The sequence below is a fragment of the Prionailurus bengalensis genome, chromosome A2 (assembly GCF_016509475.1).
Source record: "Prionailurus bengalensis isolate Pbe53 chromosome A2, Fcat_Pben_1.1_paternal_pri, whole genome shotgun sequence".
Lineage (NCBI taxonomy): Eukaryota > Metazoa > Chordata > Mammalia > Carnivora > Felidae > Prionailurus > Prionailurus bengalensis.
The window spans coordinates 121339760-121356642 of NC_057348.1; the positions used below are offsets into that span (position 1 = coordinate 121339760).

Genomic DNA, 16883 nt, shown 5'->3' on the forward strand with positions numbered 1-16883 from the left:
GGGGGGCCAGAGCTATCAGGTGTCCTGCGAAAGGCTGGACAGCCCCCACAAGAACTGCCTCACCCGCAGCGCCAACAGCCTCCCCATCTGGAGGTCACATTTACAGATGGGGGCAGGAAAAGAGAGCCTTTGGGATGATGGATCTCTCCTGCACAAGGGCCGGCCATTCACGGGAACTGTTCTGCCCAGTCCCTGTACTAACAGGATAGTTTGATGTGGCTAATATGTGAATTTCTTTTTTTTTTTTTTTTTTACTACCAAGTAATCTGTGTAACAAACTACCCTGATTTTCTCAATCCTTCACCCCGTCGTTTACATGAGGCTGAGGGACAGGGGGAGGGTCAGGGATGGAGGAGGGTGAGGGAGCACGGGTCGGTGAGACAGTAATCCAAGGGTCAGCAAACTTTTTCTGTAAAAGGCCACAGAGCAAATATGTGAGGCTCTGAGGACCATGTGGTCTCTATTGCAATTATTTGGCTCCACAGTATGAAGCAACTGTGGGGCGCCTGGGTGGCTCAGTCGGTTAAGCGCCCGACTTCAGCTCAGGTCACGAACTCATGGTTTGTGAGTTCGAGCCCCGCATGGGGCTCGGTGCTGACAGCTCAGAGCCCGGAGCCTGCTTCCGATTCTGTGTCTCCCTCTCTCTCTGCCCCTCCCCCACTCCTGCTCGCGCGCTCTCTCTCAAAACTGAATAAACGGTAAAAAAAAAAATTTTTTTTATAGTGGGAAGCAGCTGATATGTAAACATATGGGTGTGGCTATGTTCCAATACAACTTTATTTACAAACACAAACCCTGGGACAAACTGTGCCAGCAAGCTGACCTCTCTAATAAGTGAAAGGCTGAACACGTTTGATTTTTAGGCCACGTCAAAATGATCAGGTCAGCTACTCAGGGCCCCTCCTCCCAAGGTGCCCACCTTGGTGCTGGGGCACACTGTGTACACACACTGCGTGGCCATCCCAGGGTGGCAGAGGCTGCTAGTCACTTCCAATATCTGTGCTTTCTTAGAAACAGGATCCCCCACTTTTTGAACTGGGTGCATGATTAAGTTTGCCCCTGTGAAATGTAAGCAGAAGTCTCATTAGCCATAGCTGACAAGTTCTCAAAAGAATGAGGTATGTCCTTCTTTGCTTGCCCCTTCTTCTTCCTGGAGGCTGGAACGTCAACAGAATGGCTGGAACTAAGCAGCCATATTGGGACAAGAGGTGGAAATCAGGTAGTGAGGGCAGCAAGGCCACTGTAAGGCTGAAGACAGCCTGGGCTCCAAACATAGCTACTTGGGGCAGGAGCGCCACCTTGGAGCACTCCATCTTAGGAGATGAGCACAGGGAGGCCACGGTGTGTGAGAGTGCCCCAGGGGGAGAGCACAGGCCTGGGCTCCTTGCATCTCACTGCCCACTGCCCACATAAAGTACACTCTAGCATTGGTGTAACAGGTACCCAGAACCAGTTCCAAATCCCCTCTCCCCATCAGAAATGCATGAGCCAAGTTATGGAGAACTGATACCGTCAGAGAGATTTACAAGCTGTCTTTTATACAGGAAATGCTAACAGGAGAAAGCAGACTGGCCTCCTTCCTCTAAACCATCAAACAGGAAACCACTCGAAAGTGAGCATTCTGTACTAAGATCCCTGGCAGCTCAGGGCAGCTGGCTTTGATCGTGGAAAGTAACAGAGGCCAGTGAGCACACAGTCTGCTTTTTATGCAATCCCAAAAGCACCCACGTGCCGGAAACCCCTCACTGGCTATCTTTGAGCCTCCCGTGAATCTCAAAAGATTCATTCTTTAGGATTCTGCCTCTACCATGTCCCTGCTGTGTGACCTTGAGAACATCTCTGTGCCTCCACACCCTCGTTTGCCAAAATGAAGAGTCCCTACCACCTTAGAGGGTTGCTAAGAGGATTAGATCAGATAAAGTTTGTAATGCACTTCACCCTTTCTCAATAAACGCTGGTTGTTATTACTGTAATTGCTAGGATACCAGCGTCTCCTTCTTCCAGATGAGGGCTCAGAGAGGCTAAGCAACTCACTCGAGGATGCCCAGCCGGGGCCGACCCGGCTCTGCCCGCTGCGGAGGCTTCTCTCCCAGCTGTCTGCCACTGTGAGATAGAATAGGCTCGGGTGCCCCCAACACCAGGGGTCACGAGTGCCAGGGTAATTCAGGAGCTCCTACCCCAGGAGGCTCCTCCTGGTGTTTCCCCCAGCTTGGCCTGCCCCGGCCCCCCCCCCCCCCTCCCGGGCTGCTCCCTGTGCCTGGCGGCCTCACCTGATGACCGTGAGGCGGCTGAAGCAGGGCTGCAGCTCCCGCACGCCGTAGTCATTGAGGTTGTTGTTGTCCAGGTCCAGGGCGAGCCGCTTGCGGAGGTGGTGCAGGACGAACGAGAGGGCGCTGCAGTCGGCCGAGCAGGCGTTGCAGTAGGTCAGCTTGAGGTAGTTCGCACAGATGCCCTTGGCCGCCAGCCGCCCCACTTTCTCGCTCTGCGTCTCGTAGATGCAGCGCAGCATCCAGATGAAGGTGGGCATGGCCTGCACCTGGTTGTAGCCCTCGCACTGGAGCCGGGGCAGGCTCTTCAGGTGGGCCCGCAGGCTGGCAAACAGGTGCGCCCACAAGGCCTTGCGCTTTCTCCGCAGGACCGCCGCAGGCACCAGGTGCCGCAGGAGTTTCTGCTTGGCCTTGGACAACAGCCCGCACAGGAAGAGGTTGGTGAACTGGAAGTGATCCTTGTTCTTGAAGAGGTCCTCCCCGGCCAGGCCGGGGCCCCTCAGACACCGCACAGGGAGAAAGGAGGGGTAGCAGGACTCCGCGGCCGCCTCGCCAGGAAGCCCACACTCCTGGAAGAACCTGAGCAGCTGCTGCGTGCCTACCTTGTCGTCGGCCACCAGAAAGAAGGCGGTAAAGAAGGCCTGGAGGGTGACGTGGAAAAACTCATAGGCCTGCTGGTCACCCCCAAGGCCCTGCTCTGGCACGGCCCGCAGGAAGCCCAGCTGCAGCTCTCCGTCCTGCACCTCGGCGGCCCGCACGTCCTCCTGGCCAAAGACAAAGAGGTTCTTCTCCATGCCCTGGTGGGCCACCCGCCCCAGCGAGCGCAAGGCGGCGCCGCCGGCGCGGAAGGTCTCCGTCCGGCTGCGCGTGTTCCGCTGGACCAGGCTGGTGGGCTGCGTCCTGTTCAGGTGGACCTCGGTGATCAGCAGGAAGACGTCGGTCAGGGTCACCGTGCAGTCAGGCAGCTGCGTGGAGATGTCCGCAACACTGTGGAAGTGCTGGAAACAGCGGAAGACGATCCAGCAGAAGAGGGGCACGGCGCACAGGCTGCAGAGGTTGGGGTTGGCCTCCAGGTGGGCCAGCAGGCGGTCCCGCACGGCGGGCTCGGGGAACACCCTCTGGGTGTAGGCCCGCAGCTGGCTGGGCGAGAAGCCCCGCAGAAACACCTTCTTGCGGAGGAGCTGGCGTGGGATCTCGATGCCCGTGCGGGCCGTGAGCAGCTTGGCGGCGCCCTTGAGCAGCTTCCCGCTGAGCAGGTTGGCCAGCAGGGCCAGGGGGTGGGCGGGCTCCCAGGGGGAGGAGGTGTCAGGCACGCTGCTCAGGTCGAAGTCTGAGTGCAGCTCGTCCAGGCCGTCGAAGGTGAAGAGGGCCGTGTGGGGGAAGCGCAGCAGGAAGGCGAACACCTCATCCGGGTCCTGCTCCGGGTAGCAGTAATGCTTAAAGAGCAGGTCCTGCAGGCACAGCGCGTCGTCCTCCTTGAAGCAGCTGAACACGCGGCAGCGGAAGTGGAAGAAGAACTTGAACTCCGCGTCCAGCAGCCCCGCGGCCCACAGGCCCTGCAGCCGCTGAAGCAGCATGGACTTGCCCACGCCGGCGTCCCCGAAGATGAAGATGGTCTCGCCCTGCTCGCTGAGGACGCCGGTGGAGTGGTCCAGCAGGCAGGCCAGGCTGCCCAGCAGGCCCAGGCTCTCGTTCCTGAAGCCCACCAGCTCCACGATGGTGTCCGTGTACATCTCCTCCAGCAACAGCTCCTCCTTCTGGGCGTAGCACAGGATGAACTTGGAGTCGAGGCCCAGTTGCTGTCGCAGCTTCTGGGTGTACCTGCTCACTGGAGTGGGGGGGGCGGGGGGTAAGACAGCCAGTTCCATTGAAACTCTTTAAGTAATCTCTACACCCAACATGAGTCTCGAACTCATAACCCCGAGATCAAGAGCCATATGTCCCCCTTGACTGGGCCAGCCAGGCATCCCCTGAAACTCCTATTGTTAAGGCAGAGATTGCCTTGACCATTCTTTTGCTTATCACTCTGCTCTGAAAACAACCGGCAGTCTTACAAAACTACATGCCAACACTTTTGGTGAGAAAATACATTTGACATTAATCCCGATTATAAATGAGCTGTGCCAAATCGCCAAAACGGAGTAAACTGAGATGAAAACTAGCCTTATTCAACCTGAGGGTCACTGACTTAGCGCCTGCCCACAGGGGAGCTGGCAGTAACATGCTCTCATGGGCGTGGACTTAAGCAAACCTGAGCTAGAGATGGGCCTTACACAGAGAGGGAGGTGGTCCTTCCCCAGACAAGAGGCTCTTCAATAAATGCCTTGCAGATACTTTGGTGGGTGGGGGGCTAGGTGGTTAGTGGGGTAAGCTTCCAGTTGGGCTCAGGTCAAGATCTCATGGTTCCTGAGTTCAAGCCCCGCACCGGGCCCCACGCTGGTGGCACAGAGCCTGCTTGGGATTCTTTCTCTGCCCCTCGCCCACTCATGCAGGAGAGCTCTTTCTCTCAAAATAAATAAACTTTAAAAATACTTTGGGATTTTAATTATAATTCAGGTACAAAAATGAGACATACATGCCCATTTCCAAATTCATCAATAACTTTTTCCCATCAACTTAGACCAACTTGGCTGCCTGCTTAAAATTTGTGAATTATATTTTTTATAGCTTTCGTAAGGCATAACTTACATACTATAAACTCACATATTTTACAATAGGCATTGTATACTACTCAACGATTTTTTACTCAATTTGCAAAGTTATGCAAACACCGCCACAATCCAGTTCTAAAACATCTCCATCATAAGCCCACTTCTAGCCAATCTCTGCCCCTGGCCCTAGGCAACTACCAGCCTTCTTTCTGTCTCTATTAGTTTGCCTTTTCTGGACATTTCATATAAACAGAATCACGCAATATATCGTCTTTCATGTCTGGCTTTGCAGAGTGACTCATACTTTAAAAGCAATACCAAAGTAGCTGGTTAAAGGAACCAGTGGAGACATCTTTTGAAAGAATTATTCCTCACAGGCAGGAACATTTTTCTTTTCTCCTGTGGAAGGAAACAGAATGAAGCAGGAAGGAGCATTAAGTGGTAACAATGGCCACAGGTATCTGCCAGAGCTTGGCCCTGACATTGCTGGTTGGCCTGGTTTCCCCTAAACACACACCTGATTGTCTGGGACTTTGTCCTTTTGTGTGTGTGTTCAAGGTCAAACTAGGTTCTTTAAACATCAGAGTCTGGGACCCTGGTGTGAGGATGTTTTCAATAAGTGTCTCAAACTAGAGAGAGCACAGGCATGGAGAGAGACTCCCTGGTTCCCAGACCAGATCATGGCCCCGATTATGTGGGCTCACTGCAGCTTGAACTGCTCTTGTCCTTATCACCATGCGCAAATACACATTTTTGTGATTACCGTCGGGGCTCCTTCACTGGCCTCCGAGCTCCCTGAAAACAAGAACCACGTCTGATCTGCTCCACACGGAACCCGTGGCACCAACACAATGCCTTTGCCCATAGTGGGTACATCATTAATACCTGTTGGACTAATGGATTAGCTAATGCAGTACCACTGTGCTTTGGAAATAAGGATTGGCAACTAGAGGTGATAGAAGAGTAATTTGCCTAGAATAAATCCCCCAACGAATAAGAATCCTGGGCCAGATGTCTTCCTACAGACCATGTGAAGACGAGTTAATACCTATTCTTCTCGAACTGTTCCAAAAAAAAAAATAGAAATAGAAGGAAAACTTCCAAACTCATTCTCCAAAGCCAGAATTGCCTTGATTCCAAAATTAGACAAAGGCCCCAGTAAAAAGGAGAAGTATAGGCCCATATCCCTGATGAACATGGATGCAAAAATTCTCGACAAGATACTAGCAAATTGAATTTGACAATACATTAAAAGAATTATTCACTGGGGCACCTGGGTGGCTCAGTCGGTTAAGGGTCTGACTCTTGATTTCAGCTCAGGTCATGATCTCACAGTTTATGAGTTTCAGCCCCGCATCAGGTTCTGCGCTGACAGTGTGGAGCCTGCTTGGGATCCTCTCCCTCCTTCTTCATCTCTCTCTGCCCGTCCCCTGCTTGTGTGCTCGCTCGCTCTCTCTCTCTCTCTCTCTCTCTCTCTCTCTCTCTCTCTCAAATAAATAAACTTTAAGAAAAAAAAAAGAATTATTCACCATGATCAAGTGGGATTTATTCCTGGGCTGCAGGGCTGGTTCAATATTCACAAATCAATCAACGTGATACACCACATTAATAAAAGAAAGGATAAGAACCATACGATCCTCTCGGTAGATGCAGAAGAAGTATTTGACAAAATACAGCATCCATTCTTGATAAAAACCCTCAACAAAGTAGGGACGGATGGAACATACCTCAACATTAATTGTTGCCATTAATTGTACCCCAAACATAAAGGTCATATATGAAAGACACATTGCTAATATCATCCTCAATGGGGAAAAACTGAGAGCCTTTCCCTTACAGTTAGGGTCGAGACAAGGATGTCCACTCTCACCCTTACTATTTAACATAGTACTGAAAGTTTTAGCCTCAGCAATCAGACAACAAAAAGAAATAAAAGGCATCCAAATTGGCAAGGAAGAAGTCAGACTTTCACTATTTGCTGGCAACATGAAACTCTATGTAGCAAACATGAAAGACTCACCAAAAAAAATTGCTAGAATACATGAATTCAGCAAAGTCACAGAATATAAAAACCAACATGGGGGCGCCTGGGTGGCTCAGTCGGTTGACCGGCCGACTTCGGCTCAGGTCATGATCTCGCGGTCCGTGAGTTCGAGCCCCGTGTCGGGCTCTGTGCTGACAGCTCAGAGCCTGGAGCCTGTTTCAGATTCTGTGTCTCCCTCTCTCTGACCCTCCCCCGTTCATGCTCTGTCTCTGTCTCAAAAATAAATAAACGTTAAAAAAAATTTTTTTTAAATAATAATAAAAAAAAAACCAACATGCAGAAATCTGTTGCGTTTCTATACACCAATAGCGAAGCAGCAGGAAAAAAAAATCAAGGAATCAATCCCATTTGCCATTAGTTGTACCCCCAAACAATAAGATACCTAGGAATAAACCTAACTAACTAAAGAGGAGATCTTTGGAAAGATTTTAAAGAGGAAAAAAATTCATTCTTGAATTTGTGCAACCATTAAACTGTCTATATATGTCAGAACAGTAAGTAACCAAGAGGTCACGAGAGAGGCCGTTCCCACAATTGCACAGGCCTCTATACAGATCAGACCAGCTATGTGTGCTCGGTTCAGTCACAGTCCCCAGGCTGCCCTTGGACAACAGGGAACACAACACTGGGCCTACTGCCTGATGTAGAGGCCAGGGCTGACCGTGGTGGACCACGCTTTCATGCGCTGCTGGGCCCACACACCGCAGCATTTCCAAACCCCAGGGCCTTGCTTGCTTAGTGTCTGCAGTCCCCCTGGGGAGGACTCGTACCTGGGTCAGTGTTGACAACAACTCTGCTCTGAATGAGCTCGGAGGGGGAGAAGCCAGTCTCCAACAGCCAAGGCCTGAGATCCACGTAAGCATCTGCAAGTTGCTGGAGCACGTAGAGGAAGAACTCGGACACTTCCTCGCCCTTGCTCTGTACCAGATCCAGAATTTTGCGAACCTTAGTAAGAAATTAGACCACACAGCTCTAAGAAACCAGGAGGCTTCCATGAACCCAAAAGTAAAAAGGTCAGACTGGCCCAAGAGGTGTGCCCACCCCCAGGATTCTTCCTGTGTCTCCTTGTCCCTCTTCACCTAACACTATTGCCAGCCAGGAGTGAGTGTTGCAGGGAGAAAGTTACCTCTTGGGCATAATGAGGTGGGTGCTGGGCCACAGAGCAAGGGGCTAACAGACCCCCATGGAAGTTACACCCTAAAAAAGGCTTTTTGTATTATTCAAAATGCACGAAAAAATCACGTAAGTCAGTTACTGTGCTTCCCCCAGAAACCCTCTGTCTCCTCAGAGCCTGGCAGGATCACGTGACAAACAAGTTCTGTCACTCCTTGACCCAAAGAGTGTTCAGTCTTGCAATTCTCTTTTTCAGGAGATGACACAAAGCTAAAATGAAACTAAGGGTTGTTAAGACCTCCTCCAGTGGCGTATGGAAAAGTCTTTACTGTGGACCCAGCCTGGGACACAGTTGTTCCCAAATCAGAGGCAAGGCCATTCTCAGAGCCTTACCCAGCAGTGAGCAGCTCCCTGGAGTCTAAAGGCACTGAATGAACATCACTGCTAAGGGGTGAGGTGGTCATTTTCTTTTTCTCTCCTCCTACTCGAAAGTGGATTGAAATCAACCAGTTTGGGAAGCAGTACACAGAGCGAGGAGAGCAGAGACGTAAGAGGAGCCTGCTCTCAATGCGCACGCAAAAAGCAAAATGTGCAATTGTGTAATCAGCTGATAACCCCAGCGTTTCTGTTTTATCAACGACCCCAGTGGGAAATTCCGCCAATGTCCTAAACTCCCAGAGGTCCTCACTCAGATCAATGGGAGAAGCCCCTTCTGGCTACCAGCCCCTGTCACCCGCACCTTGTCAGGCTGTGTGGGGCAGGCACACACGATCTCCGCATCTTCAGAGGAGAAGTAGTCATTCTTCAGCAAGTTGTCCACCAGACACTGGGTGTTGCGGATGTGAGTGACCAGAAGTTCCCGGTTGATTTTCAACAACTTAACGTGGGAGTAAGACTCTGATGGAATGATTCCCATCTCACCGTGGCCCTGCTTTTCCATGGCTAAAGGAGCAAGCAGCTACTTTGCCCAAATTCATCTTTGGCTACACGTATCTTCCTGGCAGAAGGGCAATCAGGATCCAGGGCGCCCGCCTCTCTCTCCGTGATGCCCCTGAAGAGACCAACGAAGTCACCAATGAAACCAAAGCCATGGGAAAGATCCCTCCCTGCCCTTTGGTCCTGGAATCTCTCTACTTCAAGCAGGAGGAGTCCTGCTTAAGATGGTGATCCGAGATGTATTAAAGAAAAAAATCTTAATTGAATGGTTTCTGCTTGTGGGTTACATGCCTAGAGAGGGTGACCAGAAATATATAGCAAATATACAGCAAAACTTGTTTATTTCCTTTTGAATAAAACAAAAGTGTGCTTCAATCCTAGCCTGGAATAGGGATGGAAAGATATATTATTTTCCATAAAAAGGTTAACCGGGACTGGAGGTTTCCACATACCCCAAGAGGGGAGCACCCAGAATTGGGAGCAAAGGAGCCACGGGGTGGGAGGGGTTGTTGTTGGGGGGCAGGGTCTGAGCGCAAAATGGCCTGAGGAGGGAGACAGGCAGCATGAAGTCTCCTGTGGTAGCGAAGCCTCCAGGAACCTGGGCACAGTGACGTCTTGGTCATCACTGCCCATTCTGGGTTGTGCCGTAGCCCTCCTGCACCCCTGCTCTAGCTATCCTCACACCTCCAGCAAAGTCTGCCATATACAAGCACCTCAGGCAACAAAGGAAGAGCAATGGCCATGTGTGGAATGAAATGGGGCAGGGGGAGGGCAAGAAGGAAGGTGACATGGACTTCAAGTGGCCGATGACCAGGAAAGGCCATCTCCCCAGAAACCCTTGAAACCCTTGTGCACCTGCTGAGCCTTCTGTCTGGGTAGAAATAGGGACCCAAGCCATTTTATGTGGGTATTAAAAACTAACTTGGGGGGCACCTGGGTGGCTCAGTCAGTTGAGCGTCTGACTTCGGCTCAGGTCATGATCTCACGGTTTGTGGGTTTGAGCCCTGCATCGGGCTCTGTGCTGACAGTGTGGAGCCTGCTTGGGATTCTGTTTCCCTCTCTCTCTGCCCCTACCCTGCACATGCTCTCTCTCAAAAGAAAGACAAACAAACATTAAAAATTTAAAAAAAAAAAAAAACACAACTAACTTGGGTTCACCTGAGCTAGATGAGATAAATAAACCTTCAAAAAAAATTTAAAAACCTAACTTTAAAACCTAATTTGAGGGGCGCCTGGGTGGCGCAGTCGGTTAAGCGTCCAACTTCAGCCAGGTCACGATCTCGCGGTCCGTGAGTTCGAGCCCCGCGTCAGGCTCTGGGCTGATGGCTCAGAGCCTGGAGCCTGTTTCCGATTCTGTGTCTCCCTCTCTCTCTGCCCCTCCCCCGTTCATGCTCTGTCTCTCTCTGTCCCAAAAATAAAATAAAACGTTGAAAAAAAAATTTTTTTTTAAAAAACCTAATTTGAGCTACCCCAAATTGCGCTGATTATCTTTCTTGTTCCCTAAGATCCTGTGGCCACTTCTCCACTCATCCTTGTGTATATAAAATGGGTCATCATCTTAGAAGCAGAAAGGCCCCGACTTGGCCACTCAGTCCCTCATCTATGTAGGAAAACTCACAGATTTCAGACAGTTTTTAAACTTTCTGTTGTGCCCTGCCCGCCCCCTGCCCCCCACAGCCACACATGACTCCTTATCAATTTGCTCAACATTGCAAGCCTTCCAGAGATTTCCCAGTGGGACCCCACGCAATAACTTTCCTTTTATAACCTGAGTGACTGAGCAAGACAGACTACACTTGAACATCCTAAGCAGCAGGAGGCCAAGACATCTTTACCAAAAAAACCCAAAACAAAACCTTTCAGGGATGGAAATGATTGGTTAGTTACTGTTGTGCTAGTAACACGCTCACCTCTTAGATGTTAATGCAGCCTTTTCCACTGAGGTCAACTGTATGCCCCATTTTAGGATCCACAGCTTTGGAAAACTGGTTCCCTGAAGGGACACCAGGTGATAATATTAAATTTAAATTAGGGGTTAACGATACCTTTTCAAGTTTCTGGCCTTACTCTTTGAAGTAAGTCAGAATATTTTAGAACAACATTCTCTCCTTAAATCTTCGATTTCCAACTTCTTTCTGGAACCTGCAACATAAAAAAAAAAAAAAAGTTTTCTTTGAAAATACTATTGCAATGAATGGCGAACAAACAAATGAAATTGACGACTTGATAGTTTCGAACCCAGAACTCAAGGATGCTGGGTACCACCTGGAGGGTCTTCCTCAGGGCAATGTTTTCTACATGTCATTCAGACAACACACTCACCTTTTTTGGCCATAATTGAGTCCTACCTGTACTTTATTTGCTTCACTTTGTGCTTTAAATTGACTGTTTTATTCTATTTTTTGTTTTACTTCTAGCATAGTTACTACACAGTGTAATAGTAGTTTCAGGGGTAGAATAGATTGATTCAGCACTTCCATACGTCACCTGTCACCCAGCGCTTATCACAGCAAGTGCACTCCTTAATCCCCATAAATAAACTATTTCAAAACCCAGATTAATTTTTTTTTTTTTTAAGTAGGCTTCCCACCCAGCACAGAGCCCCACGCGGGGCTTGAACTCATGACCCTGAGATCAAGACCTGAGCTGAGAACACTAAGCCACCCAGGAGCCCCAACACTCAGATTTATTTAATTTAATTTAATTTTATTTTATTTTATTTTATTTTATTTTATTTTTTATTTTATTTTATTTTATTTTATTTATTTTATTTTATTTTATTTTATTTTTATTATATGAAATTTATTGTCAATTAGTTTCCATAACAGATTCATTTTAAAGGAAATTTTATACTGCCATTGTAAGTGAAAACGATCACTTTCGATAAATAGAAAGTTACACAAAAATAAATCCGTCGGAAATAAAACCATGCTGTTGGATTCCAGCTCAACGGTGCTGCCTGGGGAGATCCGAGGTCTGAGGCCTGAGGCCTGTGTGCTCTTAGAAACATTTGAGGCCATTAAAGACACAATAGGACAAACTGAGCCTTTTTTTCCCCCTTTGGTGATAATCCTAAATCTGAGAGAACTGGAAAGGGAACTGCCCACTTCACGATGCTGTATTTTGCCGGCCACCACTCCTGCTGAAGGCGGCTGGAGATGGGTGTTACCTATCATCTGTTCAAACTTAATCTGCATCCATTTGCAATAAGGGTCCAGTTTTACTCATGGCTCTAGCCTCTTCTGAGCCTGCGATTCCCACAAAACCAATGATCTCTCCCCTCAGCCTGCCCCATAATAGCCCCACAGACATTTCTTCTGCTTACCATCAAAGGCAGAAACTTCAGTCTCCTGATTTAGAGCCGCTTAGGCAAAGCAACAAATTATGTGCCAGCCAGCTGGCAAGGGGGCTATTGTACTATAATTTCCAAAGCCCTGGTTTGAGATTTGATCAGATTTGCAGAATGAGCTCAATTCAGCAGGAACTTATGGTAAAGAAAGCTGAACCTGCCCAGGTATACAGAATCCAAGGGTAGACGGAATATATACCATAGGACGCGATAGAGAAATTCAGTTCACAGGCATCTGGAATACCAAGCAGAGTCAGGGATCTCCTGGCCCCAACAGGGCATCCATTACTATCTTCGCCTGGTAAAAGGTGGGTCTGGCTAATGAGGCCAGTCTAGTTGTCACTTCCAGGCAAACAGAAGACCAAGGTTGGCCAGGGTCAGGTTTGGTGAGCTGGGCCTGCTCTGATGGGTGGGGCTCTCCCGGGCAGTGGTGCAGAGCCAAGAAGACAGAAGGTGGAGATCCTGGTGAGGCATGTCCAAGAAACAACCATAGAAAACATGAAGCCAATGGAGGTGGCCGGAAAAACTAGACAGACCCATGGCAGAATAAAAGAGGAAGATGAAGCAGAGGAACGAAGCAGAAAAGGTCAGGGAAGGGCCAGTCTACCACCTGAAGCCATCTCTTGTGACAAAGGCAAGCGGGGGTAGAGCCTATTGGTGGGGAGGGAGCCTCTTGGGAGCTGAGGGGTTTAGATGGCACCCCCACCCACTCCTCTTCTTCCTGGCTTTCTGATCTGCCCTCAGAGAGGTTTAGTTCCCAGGTAACAGAATGCCAGGGTCCATCCACCACCTTAGGCTCCTTATGGAAATCTGTGCCCAGGTCCCATCTTGGAATTTGATCTTCTAAGCTAAATATAAAGTCTGCAGAGCCTCAAAATAAATGAATGAATGAATGAATGAATGAATGAATAAATAAATAAATGGCTCAGGGAAGCTTCTCTGAAGAAAACAAAGCAAGTATTGGGGAAAGGCAGGCATTCAAAGGAAAAAAGAGGTAGAGACAGGAGAGAGACATTCTGTAAGACTATACAGCAGATGGTTGACTAGAAATGAAACGCAAGCCACATGTGCAATCTAAGATTTCCTAGTAGCCACATTAATGAATGTCAAAAGAAATCAATTTTAATGTTTTATTTAACCCAATGTATTAAATATATTATTGCAATATGTAATCAATATAGAATTAAGGAAATATCTTACATTCATTTTTTTTTCCCATACTAAGACTCTGAAACCCAGCATGCATTTTATACTTAGACCACTTCTTGGTTTGGACCAGCCACACATCAAGTGTTCGCCAACTACATGTGGCCAGGGGCTGCTGTGTTGGCACAGCTGTAGAGGAAGCACTGGGTGCTGGCGTAGGAAGACATCAGAGCTCCTCCCTGTCCCTGTTGCATTTTAAATACCGATGCCACGAATGACTGAATTGGCTTTTCGGCTTAGTTTCGCAGAAAGTCAGTGAGGCAGGTAGTTAAAAAAGTGAGGTCACTGATAGTTCTGCCAGCTCAGAAAGGAAGTAAGTACTGGTTTATAGACCTACTGGTTTATAGTCAGTGTACAATTCCTTTCAACTATCACATACAAATTTACAGCTTTTTATGCTTCCAAAGATTAAAACTAAGAACTATTTTTTATCAAAGCATTGTTGTGAGGGGCGCCTGGGTGGCTCAGTCGGTGAAGCGTCTAACTTTAGCTCAGGTCGTGATGTCCCAGTTTGTGAGTTCGAGCCCGGCGTCAGGCTCTGTGCCGACAGCTCAGAGCCTGGAGCCTGCTTCGGATTCTGTCTCCCTCTCTCGGCCCTTCCCCGCTCACACTCTCTCTCTCTCTCCCTCTCAAAAATAAATAAATATGAAAAAAATGTGTTTTCAAATGCTATAGATAGTATAATGAGACGTTCACACACCATGGGTAGGAATGTACCCTGGTGGAGACCATCTGGGAACCCATTTGACAGAACATATCAAGAGCCTGTGAAAAGTTTGTTTTAGTGATTTCCCATTCTAGAGACCTGTCTTCTGCAAATATTTCCTATTCTAGAAGTCTGCCTTCTGAAAAGATTCAGAGGCTCTGACAATTTTGTGGGGTTTTTTTAAACAGTTTTCTTCTGCTTCTAGCTGTAATACAGTAGCTTATGACTCCCACAGAGGTCAACTGCAGGTGAAGTGATCAACAAATTGGGGTATAATCATACAGTACAGTGCTATTCAATAATAAATATGAATGATACATACCGAATATCACAGATATTATGCTAAGAGAAACCAGACTCAAAAGAATCTGAATGATTCCATTCATACGATTCCAAAAATCTGACCTAGAAATCAGAGCAGTGGTTCCCTGGGGTGGGGAGTGGGAAGACAGGAGAAACTTCCTGCATAGAGAAACACGAGAAATTTCTGTGGAGACAGAAATGTCCTTTATCTTTTTTTGATAAGTTTTTTTTTTAATGTTTATTTATTTTTTGAGAGAGAGAGAGAGAGAGTGAGTTCTGCAGCTCTGTGGAGGGTAGGGAGCCATTTTGGCAGAGACAGGACAGAGAGAGAGGGAAAATGTGGCGCGTGAGATTGCACAAGAAGAGCACTTCCCCTGGAAATGAGCTGGACAGAAAGAGTGCAAACACAGGGCACTTGACAAGAAATCTGTCCCCCAAAACCATTGATGGGTAGAAAGGAGAGGGTTTCAGTTCCACCAGGATTCTATAAACAGTGGAGGGCAGAGTCTGAAGGTTCAGAGCTCATTAACTGGTGGCGCTCCAGTGATAGAGTAGGGCAAAACCCCAGGAGTGGGCAGCACAGTCTGAGGGTTCCCTGTGTCTTGTGGGGAGAAGCTGTTCCCCTGCTTGGAGTACATGTGGTAGAGGCCATATGGCCTCCTCACAGGCAAAGTTCTCAGTGGACCCCAGAGAGAAGCCATGTTTGCTGGCATTGGGACAAAGACTTTAGAGTGTGGCAAATTGGCACTGGGTAGGTGTTGTGATTTGCCATAGACTTTTTTTTTCCTCTATTCTATCAAGCTTCTTTCAACAAGCAGACTGAAACACACCTAGGATCAAATTTCCTTTTTTTGATTTTGTTTTGTTTTTAATTTTTACGTTTTTATTTTTTATTTAATTTTTTTCTTCCTCCAAAATGACAAGATGTAAGAATTCACCCCAAAAGAAAGAATAGGAATAAATGACAGCCAGGGATTTAATCAACACAGATATAAGTAAGATGTCTAAACTAGAACTTAAAACCATGATTTTAAGAATACTAGCTGGGGTTGAAAAAAGCATAGAAGACACCAGAGAATCCCTTTCAGCAGAGATAAAAGAACTAAAATCTAGTCAGGCCAAAATAAAAAATGTTGTAACTGAGATGCAATCTCGAATGAATGCCGTGATGGTAAGGATGGATGAAGTAGAGCAGTGAATCAGTGATATAGACGATAAAATTATGGAAAATAATGAAGCAGAAAAAAAGAGGGAAACGAAGGCAAAAGCATGATATAAAACTTAGAGAACTCAGTGACTTATCAAAAATTAATAACATTTGAATCAGAGGAGTCCCAGAAGATGAAGAGAGAGGAAAAGGGGCAAAAGGTTTATGCGAGCAAAATATAGTGGAAAACTTTCCTAATCTGGGGAAGGACACGGATATCAAAATCCAAGAAGCACAGAGAACTCCCATTAGATTCAACAAAAACCAACCATCACCAAGGCATATCATAGTCAAATTCACAAAATACACAGAGAAGGAAAGAATTATGAAAGCAGAAAGGGGAAAAAAGTCCTTAACCTACAAGGGATGACAGATCAGGTTCACAGCAGATCTGTCCACAGAAACCTGTCAGGACAGAAGGGAGTGGCAAGATATATTCAACATGCTGACTCAGAAAAATATTCAGCCAAGAATTCTTTATCCGGCAAGGCTGTCATTCAAAATAGAAGGAGAGATAAAGACTTTCCCAGACAAACAAAAACTAAAGGAGTTTGTGACCATTAAACCAGCCCTACAAGAAATTTTAAGGGGACTTTTGAGTGGAGAAGAAACTAAACAAAACAAAAAAGACCCAAAGCAACAAAGAAAGGACCAGAGAACATGACCAGAAACACCAATTCTAAAAGCAACACAATGGCACTAAATTCATATCTTTCAGTACTCACTGTAAATGTAAATGGAATAAATACTCCAATCAAAAGACACAGGATATCAGAATGGATAAGAAAACAAGACCCATATATATGCTGCCTACAAGAGACTCATTTTAGACCTAAACACACCTGCAGATTGAAAGTAAGGTAATGGAGAATCATCTATCATGCTAATGGACATCAAAAGACAGCTGGAGTAGCCATACTTATATCAGACAAACTAGATTTTAAAACAAAGGCTGTAACAAAAGATGAAGAAGGGCATTATATCATAATTAAGGGGTCTATCCACCAAGAAGGTCTAACAATTATAAATATGTATGCCCTCAGCTTGAAACAACCCAAATATATAAGTCAATTAATCACAAACATAAAGAAACTCATTCAT

The 16883-nt window shown here is 47.2% G+C and overlaps 1 protein-coding gene across 4 annotated transcripts in view; it reads right to left on the reverse strand.

Annotated features, from left to right (window-relative positions):
• NOD1 (nucleotide binding oligomerization domain containing 1) overlaps positions 1–16883 on the reverse strand; it is a 77298-nt gene that overhangs the window by 30915 nt on the left and 29500 nt on the right. For all 4 annotated transcript variants that reach the window (XM_043589186.1, XM_043589187.1, XM_043589188.1 and 1 more), the window contains 4 exons: positions 11057–11153; positions 8815–9126; positions 7733–7907; positions 2271–4095 (listed from right to left, as the gene is read on the reverse strand). In XM_043589186.1, the coding sequence (XP_043445121.1) occupies positions 2271–4095; positions 7733–7907; positions 8815–9015 (2201 nt within the window). In that variant the 5' untranslated portion in view covers positions 9016–9126; positions 11057–11153. The remainder of the gene's footprint in view (positions 1–2270; positions 4096–7732; positions 7908–8814; positions 9127–11056; positions 11154–16883) is intronic.